General features: G+C 51.7%; 2 protein-coding genes across 6 annotated transcripts in view; one reads left to right on the forward strand and one right to left on the reverse strand.

Annotated features, from left to right (window-relative positions):
• Positions 1 to 200: 200 nt before the first annotated feature.
• SRPRA (SRP receptor subunit alpha) lies at positions 201 to 7,807 on the forward strand (the record flags this gene model as incomplete). Its single annotated transcript, XM_010723793.3, has 13 exons — positions 201 to 284; positions 1,694 to 1,857; positions 2,080 to 2,240; positions 2,809 to 2,962; positions 3,403 to 3,556; positions 3,907 to 4,013; positions 4,211 to 4,329; positions 4,521 to 4,607; positions 4,787 to 4,959; positions 5,044 to 5,257; positions 5,339 to 5,502; positions 5,617 to 5,715; positions 6,539 to 7,807. Coding segments are annotated over 13 exons (1,809 nt in total), but the record flags the coding sequence as incomplete, so codon positions are not given.
• A 102-nt stretch (positions 7,808 to 7,909) lies between these two features.
• The window catches only part of FAM118B (family with sequence similarity 118 member B), an 8,554-nt gene continuing 1,157 nt past the window's right edge, over positions 7,910 to 15,306 (reverse strand). For 2 of the 5 annotated variants that reach the window (XM_010723572.3, XM_010723574.3), the window contains exons 2-8: positions 12,851 to 12,928; positions 11,882 to 12,134; positions 11,077 to 11,304; positions 9,645 to 9,773; positions 9,248 to 9,533; positions 8,627 to 8,686; positions 7,910 to 8,352 (exon numbers count right to left, since the gene is read on the reverse strand). In XM_010723572.3, the coding sequence (XP_010721874.1) occupies positions 8,339 to 8,352; positions 8,627 to 8,686; positions 9,248 to 9,533; positions 9,645 to 9,773; positions 11,077 to 11,304; positions 11,882 to 12,134; positions 12,851 to 12,921 (1,041 nt within the window). In that variant the 5' untranslated portion in view covers positions 12,922 to 12,928 and the 3' untranslated portion in view covers positions 7,910 to 8,338. Of the gene's footprint in view, positions 8,353 to 8,626; positions 8,687 to 9,247; positions 9,534 to 9,644; positions 9,774 to 11,076; positions 11,305 to 11,881; positions 12,135 to 12,850; positions 12,929 to 13,056; positions 14,817 to 14,844; positions 15,280 to 15,306 lie in introns of those variants that run through there. The other 3 variants (XM_010723571.3, XM_031556856.1, XM_010723573.3) reach the window with 3 other exon arrangements.

Here is a 15,306-nt window from a genome sequence, read left to right on the forward strand (position 1 = left end):
GGGAGGGGCTGGAATCCTGGGGTGGAGGGGGTGGCGGTGGGCGGGGGTCCTTATTTGGGCGCTGAGGGCTGCGCCTGGAATAGTGACCCCATTGCGAGGGATTTTTTCTGGCTGGGGGAAAAGCAGGGATAGCAAGGAGGGGGAAGGGGGGCGTCACACTGTTGCTGTCACCACCTTGAGTTGATGGGTCTATCCCATAGGAGCGAGGTGGCAACAACTCCTTCACCCATGAAGCCCTCACGCTCAAGTACAAGCTGGACAACCAGTTTGAGCTGGTGTTTGTGGTAAGTGCCCCCCTTCGGGCTGCCCTGGTCTCTAAATGCTTTGTTTTTGCGATTGGCTGTCATGCTGTCTGCTCTGAGGGTCTCTCAGGAAGGGGCTTGTTGAGGCTCAGAAGAGGAAGAGTGCTCAGGGAGGTTTGCGGCTTGATCAGAAGCTCCAGGAAGGCACAGATGTTGGGTTCCGCCTTCCTGTGGGGCTGAGGCTTTCCCCTGACTTACTAAAACCTGACAAAAAACAGGGCTTAGCTCAGCACCGCGTGGTGCAAAAGGCATCTTGCACACAGGGGAGGTGACATTTTCCCTGGCACACAATGTCCCTGTTGTTCCTCCTCCTCCACCTGCGCCACCAGAAGAGTTTGGTGCCAATTGAGAAATGCTGCAGCTGGGCCACGTGTCAAACACCCAGAGGCTGCCACTGAGCTGGGCTGGCGGCAGGACAGCTGGTGCTGGGCATGCAGAGCTGCCGTGGGGCAGCCTGGGAAGAGCAGCATGTGGGGTGCAAGCGGCCAAAAGCCATCCTGTTTGGACAGGGGTGTTCCTGCACACACAGTGCTGGAGAATTGTCACCTCGGTGCATCTTGAGCAAACTGGTGCTTCAGATACTGCTATGCTTTGTCTCTGCCTGGCTCAGCTTCTTGCTCTGGGATTTTTTGGGGGTGAGGAATGCTCTTCACTGAGGTCACCCATAGTGCTTTGCCTGCCCGTTGTGTTCTCAGTGGGCTTCCCAGCACACTGTAGGGTTTGTGCTGTCTGAGGGCTGGGTTTTGTGGGTGAGGTGTGGCTGCTCCTTCAGTTGTGTGCTGCTGTGGATTGTGCTGGTTTATTTTAGTCAGCAGTGATAGGATTAAGAATCCAGCTTTGAGTGGAATGGAAACAGCACAGACTTACATTCTAAGAAAATCTCATTGTAGATGAGAAGTCTGTGTTTGGATTTATGATAGAAAAAAAGCAAAAAGTGCCTAATCTTTTCAACTTCAGGAAAGCTGTGATGCTTTTCTCCTTGAGCTCTCTATTCCTTATCTCAGTGACTCCACACAACCTTGATTGGATGTATACAGATAAGCACAAGGCTTTCTGGTCTTTCAGTGCATGTCTTTGTTACTATGAAACAGCACTGTTTTGGGAGTCACACTTTAAAGCAAAGCTCTGCATTGTGCTTTTTTTTTTTTGAGAGAGAGAGAACATATTAAAAGCTTGGGAGGTCAGATTAGGAAACTCAGCCTGAAGCCTGCATCATCTGGTGCCTGAAATTAAACAACTTCGTACCGAGTGTCTGAAATCCAGAAAGGCCAATGCTGCCTGCTGGATGTACTGGCAATTAATGTTTTTTTTTTTTTTTTGTGTGTGCGTGTTTTTAATTATTTAAGTGCCCCTTGCTTAAGGTGACATCTTTCCACTGCACTTTGTTGCAGGTGGGATTTCAGAAGATCCTGACTCTAACCTACGTGGACAAGTTGATAGACGACGTTCACAAGGAGTTCAGAGACAAATACCGCAATGAGTTCCAGCAGAAGGGCGCCCTGGGCATCCTAAATGGCACCTTTGATTTTAAGGATGACTTCCTGCGCCTCCTCCGGTAAGGAGCTTTCCTACCCCAGAGCTCAGCACTGTGTCTGCTCTGCTCTGTACTCGTGTGTGTGCTGTATGATAGCAGGTGAGGCCATAATAGCCAAAAACCTGATAGAAATGGTCTGTAGGAAGGGCTGAGCTGTTCAATGTTGCTTCTATCTAGAGCAGACACGGGTCTGGGGGTGGGCAGCACAGGCTGCAATTCAGGCTCATGGGCACTGTCCCACAGGGAAGCAGAGGAGAGCAGTAAGGTCCGAGCTCCCACCGTGATGAAGACATTTGAGCAGTCCATGAAGTCTCAAAAGACTGTCAAGTGTATGATAGAGACCAGAGGGGAGAAACCAAAGGAGAAAGTCAAGAACAAGAAGAACAAAGGTTCCAAAAAGGAAGGTGAGTTGAAGGGAAATGGGGTGTGTGTGGGAGGAGTGTAAATATTCCAGTGTTGTGAAATGTGGGTCACGTGTGTGGCCCTGCCTGTGCTTTCCTAATCGTTCCACAGCACTTGAGTTGTTCAGGGTCTTCTGGTCACAGCCAGCACAGGCTCAGGAGGGAGAAGTCCTGCATAATGCACTTGACCTGCTATGGTAATGTTTCCATATGCCCAGATTGAGGAGGACAGCCCTTCGGTTAGGACAGTGACAGGCAAAGGTTGTTCTGTTGCAATGACATGGCCTCTTAGCGTGCATTCTTGGTTCTGAGATGGGGAATGACCAACGTACAGAGATGTCTGGGGAAAGCTGGTTCATAAACTGCTAATCTGGGAAAATGGGATCCCAAATGCAGCTGCCTTTGGGCTGAAATAAGATGCTCACGTGTCCTGAGGCTTCCAAAATCTCAGAGGTGAGGCAGGAATGGGTCTCTGTCTTCACAGAGGAATTTCTCATGTACAGTCAGTGCAGTGCTGGCTCTTTCTGCTAGGTCTGAAAGGCTGAGCTTGTGCTGGTACTCTTTCCTTCAGGGAATGAAGCTGTTACAGTCTCCAGTAAAGCAGCCCCAGGTGAAAAGCAGTCCTCAGCCACTGGGGACAAGGAGGAACTGACCAAGGATGAAATACTGCAGAAGAACCGGGAAGAATTCTTCAAGAGACACATGAAAGCAGGGGAGAAGTCCAGGTGGGTGTCAGGCTGTGGTGAATCCACACGTGCTGCAGCCCAGCTCTTGCTGGAGGCTCTGTGCCATCCCTCGGTGATACCTGAGATTCTCTTTCCTTTATTGCCTCTGAAAGTCATCCTGTTAATCATCAGAATGTGCTCAAAGTACAGTATGGTGTCAGACCTCATGTGTCGGGTCCAGATTTCTTTTATGGGGGGGAGTTTTTCCCACCGTAAGTAAAGGGTGAGCTGATGGCTGGCTTGGGTTAAAGCAGGCCATACCGAGCGTGGGACAAGGCTAAAGTTCAGATAGATAAACTGTGTGGAGATTTGGCATTGGTCAGTTTTAGCCTGGATTTTTGCCTTTTTTGATGGCTGGACTTTGAATTTTTGAAGCCTCTAAGGAGGAGTTTGCTCATACTTCACTCAGCCAAACAAAATGTTTGTGGTCTTTATTTCAGCAAGTCTTCAAAGCCTGATGCTCAGAAGGAGAAGGGGAAGAAACCCCGAGTATGGGATCTGGGGAACTCTAACGCCAAAGTACTTGATTACAGTAACTCCACTACCAACGGGAACTCAGAGGCCTCTCCCGTGGAGGAGTTTGACCCTGATATGGTAAGGAGAAGTCAGGTTTTCTTTGGTGCATTCTTCTGGAGTCAGCTGGGCATCACGAATGCACTCAGGTCACCAAGGCTGGCTGAGAAAGTGCTGGAAGAGGGGATCAGGGTGCCCAGCCTACTGCCTGTAAGGTTACTGCCTAGGGAATGTTTTCTCCTGCTGTGACGGCTGCAAACAGCACCAGATTTGCACGCGCGTTGGATCAAACAACTGAGCACTTCTGGCAAAGATCTGTAGAGCTGCCTCTGCTGACTGTAACTGATGCTGTTCCTGGTGGCAGTGAAAGCGAGCCAGGAAAATGAAATTAAGCAGCTGCCACTTCTCAGTGTGCTGCTTTCATCTTGCAGGCCCTTAGGGATCGAAACCGTGAGCCTGGCCGCCTCTATGACCTTGAGTATGAGAGTGATGAAGAAGCTGAGGAGGAGAAGATTATTCAGAACACTTCAAAACCCAGGTAGAAGCTCCTGAGGCTCTGATTGCAACACCCTTCATGATTTCCCTCCCGTAATTCATTTTCCAGACTAATCAGTAATGCAGCAGATACAAACAGGTCTGTTTGTCAGCTGTGACAGGTTCTTGTGCCTCCCTGCTGCTGGCTGTTGCATGCACTATGCACTTCACACCTAAGATAACTGTTCTGCTTCTGTGCAGCACCAAGAAGGGTGGCCTTGGAGGTATGTTTGGCATGCTGAAAGGCCTGGTGGGCTCCAAGAGCTTGACAAGACAGGACATGGACCCAGTTCTGGAGAAGATGAAAGATCACTTGATTGGTACGTGTGGGTCTGCTGTGCGTGGCTTTGTCTGAATGGTGTAATCAGGAGGGGATCCTTCAGTTCCACTCTTCTCTCAGTGCACTGAACTCCCAGGGCCTGGTGTGATACTGGTGTCCAACATGTGCCACCCGTTCTGCTTTGATAACCCTGCTCTCTTCTCTCTCTCTGTCTCTCTCTCTCCCCCAAAGCAAAAAATGTGGCAGCTGAAATTGCAGTCCAGCTCTGTGAATCAGTGGCGAAGAAACTGGAAGGGAAAGTGATGGGAACATTCACCAGTAAGTGGTTGTGCCCTGCTTGTGTTCTTATCGGTGTGTGCAGCTTGCTGGCCTGAGTCCCCTGCTTCTCTGACCTGGTGAAACTATGGTACCAGATGTCTTCCTCGCATTGGTAATTTGGGGCTCAGGGCTTCTCTGCAGGGCTTTCACAAGTTCTCCTTTTATCTCCTTTTTCCCAGCTGTGACCTCAACAGTGAAGCAGGCCCTGCAGGAGGCCTTAGTGCAGATCCTGCAGCCGCAGCGCCGTGTGGACGTGCTCCGGGACGTCATGGATGCGCAGCGGCACCGCCGGCCCTACGTGGTCACTTTCTGCGGCGTCAACGGCGTTGGGAAGTCCACCAACCTGGCCAAGGTAGGGCACGGTGCTGGCGGCTCCTGGGACAGGACTGAGCTCAGGCTGTGGCCACTAACGAGTCTTTTCCGTCGCTGGCAACAGATCTCATTCTGGCTCATTGAGAACGGTTTCAGCGTGCTCATTGCTGCCTGTGACACGTTCCGTGCGGGGGCAGTGGAGCAGCTCCGCACTCACACCCGGCGCCTCAACGCCCTGCACCCCCCGGAGAGCCACGGCGGGCGGAGCATGGTGCAGCTCTACGAGAAGGGCTATGGGAAGGACGCTGCGGGGATCGCCATGGAGGCCATCTCCTATGGTAGGGAGGAGCGGTGGCGGGAGGGGGCTGTCCTGGGACCCTGGGCTTCCTCCTGCTTACGCTTTCTCCACGTCTCCCCAGCTCGTAACCAGGGCTTCGACGTGGTGCTGGTGGACACGGCGGGCCGCATGCAGGACAATGCCCCCTTGATGACAGCCCTGGCGAAACTCATTGCTGTCAATGCTCCTGACTTGGTCCTTTTCGTTGGAGAAGCTCTGGTGGGAAATGAGGCTGTGGATCAGCTGGTGAGTGTGCAGAGTTGCTTTCTGGGAAGGGCGGATCTGTGCGGGTTTTATGGGAGGTGTTTGAGACACGGTCGGCATCACAGCTTCTTTTCTTGAGGATGTTCTCTTCCTCAGGTGAAGTTCAACAAGGCCCTGGCTGACCACTCCATGGCCCAGACACCCCGGCTCATTGATGGAATTGTGCTCACCAAGTTTGATACCATCGATGACAAGGTAAGGGGAGCGTTTCGTGCTCTGGGGGTTATCTCCAACCTTACCCTGGCAGAGAGCTTCCTGTTGGTGACGGGAGGGAAGAGGGCAGTCAACAAACAAGGGCTGTTTTCAATGGGCCACTTACGACCTCTCCTAGAGGCTGTCCTTTGTGTTAAAATGCGCTCCGGCCATCTAGACGAAGTGAAGCGGACTGATTTCTGTCCCTGTGGAAAAATGGCTGTGAGGTGTCCCAGTTCTTTGGCAGAATTGCATTGAGGGATGTGGAATTGGGACCGTACAGTTCTGGAAAACATAGGAAGGCTGAATGTTTGTGCTCCCCTGAGGAGGTAATACTGGGACAGCTGCAGCAAGCACATCCCAACGGAAGTGCAGCTGAATCAGGCACTCAGAGCCTGCATTAAATGCCAAGCAGAATAACGTGGCTTTAAATCAGGGTGAACCTGCTTATGCAGCATAGGGAATGAAATCTGGAGAAGGTGAAATCCTGGTGGGAGATGACTTGTGGCTGCAGGTGGCACTGACACCTGGTTATGCCAGCTGTAATGTCCCACAGCCTCCTGCCTCCCAGGGAGCTGAGCAAGGGGTGTGAGGTGCCTGCATCCTTGGGAGCAGCCTGTGTGTTTCTACGTGTGTTCTCCAAAACTCAGAGCTTCGGGCTCAGAAATTTGGATCCTTGTTGTTGCGTTCTTGAGTCCTTCTTTGCCTCCCTCTGAAGTCCGCAGTGAACTGGAAATGTTTTTGTGGAGCAGCAGGCTGTACAATGGGAGGCTGGGGGGAGGACAGCCTCAGCTGGCCTTGCTAATGGTGCTCGTCCCCTCGGCAGGTCGGCGCTGCCATCTCCATGACCTACATCACAAGCAAGCCCATCGTTTTTGTTGGTACTGGACAAACCTACTGTGATCTGCGTAGCCTTAACGCCAAGGCTGTGGTCGCAGCGCTCATGAAGGCCTAAAATCAAGTATTGCACCAAATTGCTGTTTGCAGATGTCTCAGAAGAACATGCTTCACCCTGTGACTGACTAGTCTTTCCAGTGTAGTGCAAAACAGAATGAAGGGATGCGGGTGCAAGGGCTGTGCTTCCCCTGCCCATCTGATCCGAGTGCTCGCTGGTGTGCTCTTCCAGCACTGCATGAGTATGAAGTAGGAAGGAAGGTGTTACCTGATCACCTTGTGCTTATTCCAGTTAGGTCCATGCTCTCCTGCCATATTTATTGACTACAGTGTATTTGTAGATGAAAGCTCTCTTCTCTACTTGGAGCATTCTTCCCTGATCAGTTGTGGGGCTTTGCTCAGTATCGCCCTGCCCCTGGATTCCTTCATTCTGTTCCAGTAATTCGGCCTCCCTCATGCAGAGGCTGAAACCAGAGCTTTGTATTGTTCATGCTATCCGAGTGGCAATGCAAGGACCTGCTGTGCGCTGGGGCTGCGCTGTCACTAGCAGCAGCTGTGCACTGTTGGGCAGTGCTGCAGGTGGGTACTGAGCCCCAAGCTGCTCTTTTGTGCTCTTGCAGACCGTACGACAGGGACAGCTGCTGCTTAGTGACAGCATTAGACCATCTGACCGTTCATAGTGCTGCTAACTTTGGCTGTAGCAGCTCACCAAAGTTGATAAACCAAAAATTGTAACAGCCTGCCCCTGTCCTGGGCAAGCAGGGGCTCCTGGGGAGATGCTAAACTGCCTTATGGCCCCCCTTTCTTTTGTCACTGGGGTCTTGCTGCAGGGCACCCAGAGAACTGCAGCAGTGTGTCTGGTAATGCTGGTTGGTCCACCGGCCTGCGATGGAGGGCAGTGTGCCCCTGGGGATCCTCTGCCTGCTGGCCTCAGCGTTGTTTGCTGCCTCAACTATGTAACAAAAGAAAAAAAATACTGGAAGACGGTGGTGGCTGCTTGCTGCTTCCCTGCACCCTTTCTCCCCCCCTTTAGAGTGCCTCTTGATCCTGGTCTAAAGTGCTACATTGGATAATACAAAACTCTCTTATGATGTCTTGTAGCTCCATATTGCAGATGTGCTCTAGTGCAATAAATTGAATGCTGTCTGCTAAGAGACATAATTTATATAAATAAACTTCATAATTTGTTTTCTGTGTACAACTAGCTTGCCTTCAGCCAAGACCCCTTTTCTCCTCACGGGGGAGACAGACTGGTGCCTCTGCCTTCAGGCTGTGCACGCAAACCAAACAGCAGCCAAAAGGGTAATGGAACCGAACAGACCTTTAATAGGAGCTTCAACATACAAAATACTGTACAGTACAAAGGAAGGACTATAAAACTAGAGCTTCAAGTAAAAAAACAAACAAACAAAAACCGCTCAAGTTTCATTCTGAAGTGGAAGTACAGAATACAAAGGCATTAAGTATGAAATTACAGGAGGCTGCAGCTGAGGTGGGGAGACCACACTCCCCCAGCAAACACAGCCTCGGTAAAAAGGACAGGCTACGTTGTCAGGCATCTGTGTGAGGACGGGCCCAGCCCTCTGGCTCGTGCCTCCCGGCTCGGCAGGGCTCAGCACAGTGGGCAGGCAGCAGCTGTGAGCAGGGCGCTGCTCCTCCCCTCGCGTGGTGCTGCAGGCTGGAGGCTGCCTGTGTGTGGGGGGCACCCAGGGCATCGCTCCTGGGCTGAGGCTCACGTGCTGCATCCTGTGGGAAGGAAAGGCCCTGTAAAACCTGCCTGGGCCCTGCGCTGCTCCTGTGGCACCTCCAGCCTGGCGAGGTGGTTGGAAAGAGGGACGCTGGGTGCCACAGGGCAGGTGGAGCCTCTGCTCTGAAAGCTCCGAACTGGGGCTGGCTGCGGAGCGGTGCTGTGCAGGACAAGTCAGCACTGCACGGTGGGTGGGCGCTGCTGCCCCAGCTCTGCACCCCAACCCTGCCCTGCTGCACGAGGAACCTCTCAGTGCACTTAGGGGAACTTTACCTGTTATCTCAGTGTGGGCTGCAGCGGAGCCATTCAGTTGTTGCCCCTCCTTAAGCACACCTAAAACAGAGTAGAGCGTAAGTATGGGTTGGGAAGGCAGGAGGGCATCCGAGAGCATTCAGCCTGCTCTCCTCCAGGAATGGGATGGCACTTCAGGAGCAATTGGTGCCAGGAATCTGGGTGCAGCACTTCAGCACTGAGGAATTTCACGTGATGCCCTCCTGGCTGGGTTTTACCTTCAGGACACACACCAGCAAGGCTCTGGCTAGCAAGCTTGTTTCTGATTTTTATGATTTGTTAGTGTGAAATCTCATCTGTTAGAGAATCAGCTCAGTCTGTGTAGCGTGCAGATCACTGAGACCAAATAATGAGCCTGGAATGCACTTTCACTAGAAAGAGAATAAATGATGCCAGCTGCATGTCAAAAGTTAGGTATGGATGCGTCAGAAGCAGAAGAACTGTTTTAACTACATGAACATGCAGCGATTGTGTGAAAATAAGCCCCAAATCCAACTACAAATGCAGAAAACTGGGTGGGGGGAAATACAGGACAGAGAAAAGGAGGCAGTAACACTGTGTTGTGCTCCCAGGATCACCTGTGAGGCTGCACACAGCCCATACCTGCTCGGCCCCGCGTGGCGATCTCACTCGCCAGCCTCCCAAAGTACTCGGGCAGGTCCGTGTATTCATCTCCATAGGAAATCACTTTAATCCCCTTGTCCAGCATGTTCTCACGGAGCTTCTTAAACTCGTCCACGTCTCCTCTCCGCACGAGCATGAAGTGCTCCAGGTCCGACTTGTGCTTCTCAGCTTCTAGAAACAGGGCCTGAAACGTGGTGTCATCAACAGTCCAACCACAGCCCAAGAACAGGAACGACTTATTTTCATACAGCTTCTGAATCTCCCGCTTTAAGAGAAAAAAGGAAAGATGTTCTCAGTAAGAGCAAAGCGTATTTTCAGAAGGAATTCGGCTTCTAATTGATGGGACCCTTCAGACAGCCCTGCAGCACAGCCTCACCATCACCTCGGTGTTGCGCAGCACGTTCTGGTATCCGGCTGGGTGCAGCACGATGCCGCTGGGGTTGGTGTACACACCGTGGATGTGCAGGACGCTGAGCTGCCTCTTCTCCTGGGCCCACTCCAGCACCTGCCAGAACAAACCCACGAGTGTCAGTGAGTGCTTCCGGCAGAGCTGCTGTGGGCACAGTCCTCGCTGGCAATTCTGCAGCTCCTGCCCTAACACTTGTCTCCCACCTCTTCAGCTGCTGAATTGCGTGCTGTTAAATGGAGCTTCTGGAGAAGCTTCTCAGAGGCAGCTTCTTCCTCACGTTCATCTGTTTCCCCAAGAGGTTACGAGTTCAACAGCCTCTACATCAGTAGCCTATGGCACTTCTTGGTTCAACACTACAGAGGAATGGCTAAGGTCACTGGAAGAGACTACAATCAGTGCACCGGGCTCAGCAGAAAAAGGGGAAAAACGGAATATAATGTCAGCAAATTTCTTCGAGTCTACCAAGTTCATTTTTTGCTCCCCCAGGCCCTGAGAAAGCTCAGCAGCTGACCTTCATTTCAGACAGCCACTTCAAGGCTCTCAGCTTACTCCTACAGACCACAGCTCATTTAAGCTGGCAATAATTAGAACGCTTATTTGTATTGCTCTAAGTACCTCCAGCCATGGAGATTAAGAGGTCACAGAGGAAACAAAGCACAGAAACAAGTCAGGATGGGAAGAAACAGATTACTTCACAGCATCCACAGACAGAGCAGCACCGTGATTTGGACGAGTAAAACCCAGGCTGTAAAGGAGGGCAGCGCTGGGGGGCTGTGCTGGTTGCCACTCGTTTTCTGCCTGGCTGAAGCCCCGGGCAGGCAGGGAAGTGTCCAAGGCCAACAGCTACAAATGCAGCACAGCAGCACGAAGTGCTGTCCCACACAGAGCTGCTCAGCCCTTCTGGAGGCAGGGCAGAGGGTAGGGAGGAAGGACGAGGGCACCCAGGAGTCGCAGCATGCTGCCTGCCAGGCCAGAGCCCTCTCACAAGAAGCCCTCCTACAAAAAGCACACTACAATAGACAGGCCAGCTATGCTTTTTGCCCAGAGTTGCCTGTTTCGGTGAGAACTGTCAATCCGAGCCTCATGTGGAAGCAAGGCTCACCGTATTTCAGCAAGGCCCAGCCACAGGTTTCAGGACAGAGACTGGAGGAACACCAGGCTCAAAGGCTGCTCCTGAGCACTGGGTATCAGCCAGTAAGAAAAGCACCTTAGAAACCAGCCTGCGTCTCCATTCCTCACCGCCCCAAATTGTCAGAGCCTCTGTCTGGCGTTCATCTAACGTGATGTAAATTGCTGTTAGCAGCACAACCCCTGAGATGGGCATAACAGCACATCCTGCAGCTGCCACCACCCCACGCTGTCCCAGCTCAGCCCTGATGTTAGAATCAACATCCTTTACCTTCTTCTCATCCGTCAGGTCAAGAGACTCCAGATGCTTCCCCTGGTGTGCTGCGTACAGTTCCAGCAGGTTATCGAAGTTTGTGGTTAACACCAGTGCCCCGTTTTCCATCAGGTGAAGCACTGACTGAAGCAGCTGTTTCCCAGAATCTTCCATTTTAGACTCCAGGTCATCAAACACCTCATATAAACAGTCCTTGAAAAACGTCGAGCGAACATTGCTTGTGCGCTGAGAACAGAGAGAGATTAAGATCAGGCTTCTGCTCATACTTCGTGCCAAATGAATACACAAGAACTACCCACGCATTTCTTGAAGAGCTCTGCAAAGCTATAGGTCCTAGCGAGGCAAACACTGCACTTTTATCGCATTTATTTTCAGGTCGAAGAGCAAGGACACGAGAACATCTGAGAAGAGACATTCATCAGGCATTGCTCCATCCAGACTTATTGACTCAGCTCAGCTCTGGAGCTCAGAGATAAAGCAGTGTCACTCTCCACACCTGGACCGATTTCCTCTCGCCCTTTATATGCTCCTCTGAGGTGGGAACACTCCCCGGCAAGCTCAACATGAAGTGCCAGCAGTTCGTATTCAGGCCCTGAGAACCACGCAGCCACTGGTGGCACCCGGCTGTCCGAGGGACGCAGGCAGCTCTGGGAGCTCCTGGCCCAAAACCCTGCATCAGGAACGCAGCCCAGTGACGGCAGGTGCTCCATTCCCCGTAAATGCAGGAGCTGCTGCCCCTCCGGAACCGACTGCTCTCCTGGGGCAGCACTCGGGACACAGACACACCGCTGCGGGCACTCACCGGAGAGAGCTTCTGGATAAGGTCATGGGCAACGTGAACCAAGTTCTTGTACTCATGGAGACACTTCTGAAACCTTTTGCTTTCTTCATCTTCCAGAAGGTCAAAGTCAATAGCGGCATCCAGGAGGGCCTGGATCAAACCCTTCCAAGACTTCAGAGCTGGGACCTGGGGAGCAACTGCAGCACTGATTCCTGTTCCAATCACCAGAACAAGTTCCCGAGGCTTCTTGGTTTTTAGGCTTGGCAACAGCTTCCTGCAAGAGGAGAAAGCAGCACAACTGGCACCATCACACACAGAAGGATGTCCTGAGCCATGGAACGTGCAGATCAAGGACAACCGAGGCGCTCTCTGCCTCAGTTTTTCATCAAAATGTCCATTAGGGCTCTTTGGTAGGCAGAAGAGGGACACAGCTCAGTATCCTACAGAAACAGGCACAGCCCCACAGACTGGCATCACAAAGGCTCACAATTTCAGCACATGCAACTGCAATGCAGAGAACTGCCAGATGACCTACTCATAAGTACAGAGAGCCTCCAGAGTGCAATTATTTAGCCTCTCAGGCAGCAAAGTCAAGCTAATTTGAGGAGCTGCCTGTCCTACCAGGATGTGCCATCCCACAGAGTGCAGCAGCACAGCTACCAGAGCAGCACCTGAGTGAGGGCTAACACCAAACCAGGGAGACAGAGCAGCAAAACGAAGCTTTCTGCACATGATGCATCCTGGCTTTGGGGTTAAGGAAACCAGCAGCAAAGAATTCTTTGGCACACGCTCAGCATTAAGGCCTTTGTTTCACGCACCACAGGAAAACACTACTGAGAGAGCACAGCTAGAGACAGAACGCCTGTCCTGGATCAGCGACAGAAAGGACTGCTGAAGTCTGTGCCAAACATCAGTCTGATTAAAGGACGATGCAAGGTTACGGGAAAAGCTCTTATTAGAAGAAATGCACTGGAGTGTAATTAGAGTTACCTGGGCTTTTTTGCAGGGGGCATTCCATCTTCCAGTAACGTTTCTTTACCCAGGCTCACCGTAGAGGCCATCCAGTTTCTACAGTAGACAAATCACCACAAGCAAAGTCACCACATGTATGCATCACAGCGTGGAACAGACCACAGGTTTTTGTGCTGCCAGCTTTTCCCGGGTAACGCTCAGTTTCGTTATCTTTACAACATCACCTTTGAGCCAAGAATCAGGCTTCCTCGCTTTTGCACTTTGCTCCCTGGCTCTCATCCACCTCCTTAACTTCTTCTAACGGCAGAGCGTGAGCAGACTGGCTGCTCTGTACCGCTGTGGCTCTCTGGGGAGCCTGAGGATAAGGCACCCTCACAGCACATCGCTCTCACTGCTTCAGAAACAGCAGGAGGCAAAAAGCACAAACAGATTTTTGTTGGCTACAAAGAGATGCTGAGAGCATTCCGTTCCATGGTGCCCAGGGAAGGATTATCCAAACCCACCACACATCTGGGCTCGGTGGGATCTGACTGCCAAGCTGACAGAAAGGAAGGAAGCAGTGCTGAGAACTCCCAGTGGCAAATTGCGTAAAACAGAAAGTCTGCCAGGAAACGCTCCTCTCCCACACGTTTCTCCAAAATAAGTCTATTAAAACGGAAAGAAAACAAAGATCTATGCACCCTCATCTATTTTTCTCGCCAATTGTAATGAAGAGTCCAACAAAAACTCTGGTTTGGGTTAATGCGACGGCAGGCTTTTGCCAAACAGAAATGTTGCACGAGAGCAGCTGGCCTGAAATCACAGCTTTTTACAGGGGCTGTGGCCTTCGTTGTCACGCAGCCTCGGTGAGATAACAGAACGGTTTGGGTTGGAAGGAACCTCAGAGTCCACGCAGTTCCACTTCCCAGCTGTGTGCTGGCTTCCCCCCAGCCCAGAGCCCACCCACGGCCTGGGGCTCCTCCAGGGATGGGGCAGCACAGCTCTGTGCAGCACCTCACCGCCCCGAGGGAAGGATTTCCTCCTCACAACAGACCTCAACCTCTCCTCTTTTAGTTTAAAGCCATCCCCCTTGTCCTGTCACTGTCTGCCTCCTAAAAAGCTCCTCTCAAAGAGAGCAAATGAACCTGCAGGTGCTCCGCCAACTCCAGGAGCAACACTGCAGCGTCATGCATGTGAAAGCTCTACAGAAAGGAAACCCCAGCTGTGCTGGAGCTGTGAGCAGGAATAATTTAAGAGCTCGTCCCAATAATCTAGATAACCTCTTCACGCTGGATAATGAAAACAGGACTCTCCCAAGAGCAGTGCTATGGCACAGTGTGCTTGCCAGGCTTCATTTCTTTCCCCTTCTGAAAGCCTGCACTGTAATGAAACACCTGGGGAGGTGTGCAGGGACCCCACTTGTCACCTTCTGAGCAGCCCTTGGCACATGCTGCCCACCCACCTCACATAACAGACTTTTATTTTCCTTGTTTCACCTGTTCACAGACCAGCCTGACACCACTTACTCCTCTTACACGTGTGCAGTATTTTGAACAGCATAAATGGAGAACTCAGTTTAATTTTTACACCATCCTAAAGTATTAAGGACATTCCAAAAGTCATTCTGACTTAGGAACACTCTGACTTTGTAGCTACCAAGGCAGTTTTCTGACATTACAAACTTCAGCCTTCATCTCTACTTGATGCAGATAACCAAAAAGAAACAAACAAAAACAAACCACAAATCATGTCTCGTCTCCTCCTGTCTCCAAAAAAAGTGCTTTTTGCTCTTAGCTGTAATAACAGCAAAGCTCTTTACAGTTTACTTCTTGAGGAGCAAGACTTGGAAGCCTCCAGACTTTCAGCCTGGGAGAAGGTCTGCTCTGCAGGGGGGGATCACACGAGCACAAACGTCCTGGAGGGCAACTGAGGCTAAACAGCATTATCTCCAAGTGTGACACCAAGCGGGGCCTCGGCAGGACCTGGCCCTGCTGTGAGAGTTCCACCAAGGAATAAACAGACCAGGCACTCACCAGATAAGCAGCAGTTCTCCAGTTTTTCTCCCCAAATGTCCTGAACTTTCCAGGTATTCAGACTACATTGAGTTGGAGACAGCACAAAAATCACCCTGCAGCTCCTTGGCGTCTGTCCTCCTGTCACAACCTCGTCCTGCTCTCAGCATTACAGAACGGCTCCTGGACAGGTTTGTGTGTTAATTTCTCTGACTGCAGGAGCCAACCTGCTGATTCATTTGTTGCTAAAAGGGGAACAGAGGGGCAAGAAAAGAAAGCTAAGGAAACGGAGCCGGCACAGCGCGCCTGCCTGCTTCCAGCGCCGAAATAAAAGCCCGTAACAAACGGTGACTGCACGCTCCGTGCTGCCGGGAGCTGCGCGCAAGGAACAGCGGCAGGAAGCGCAGAGCTGCGTGTCGGCAGGGCAGCGAGCGGCGCATCGAGGGCTGCGCTCCTGCGGGCCGCCCGGCTCAGCCCAGGGAG

Source organism: Meleagris gallopavo, chromosome 26 (assembly GCF_000146605.3).
Source record: "Meleagris gallopavo isolate NT-WF06-2002-E0010 breed Aviagen turkey brand Nicholas breeding stock chromosome 26, Turkey_5.1, whole genome shotgun sequence".
Taxonomy (NCBI): domain Eukaryota; kingdom Metazoa; phylum Chordata; class Aves; order Galliformes; family Phasianidae; genus Meleagris; species Meleagris gallopavo.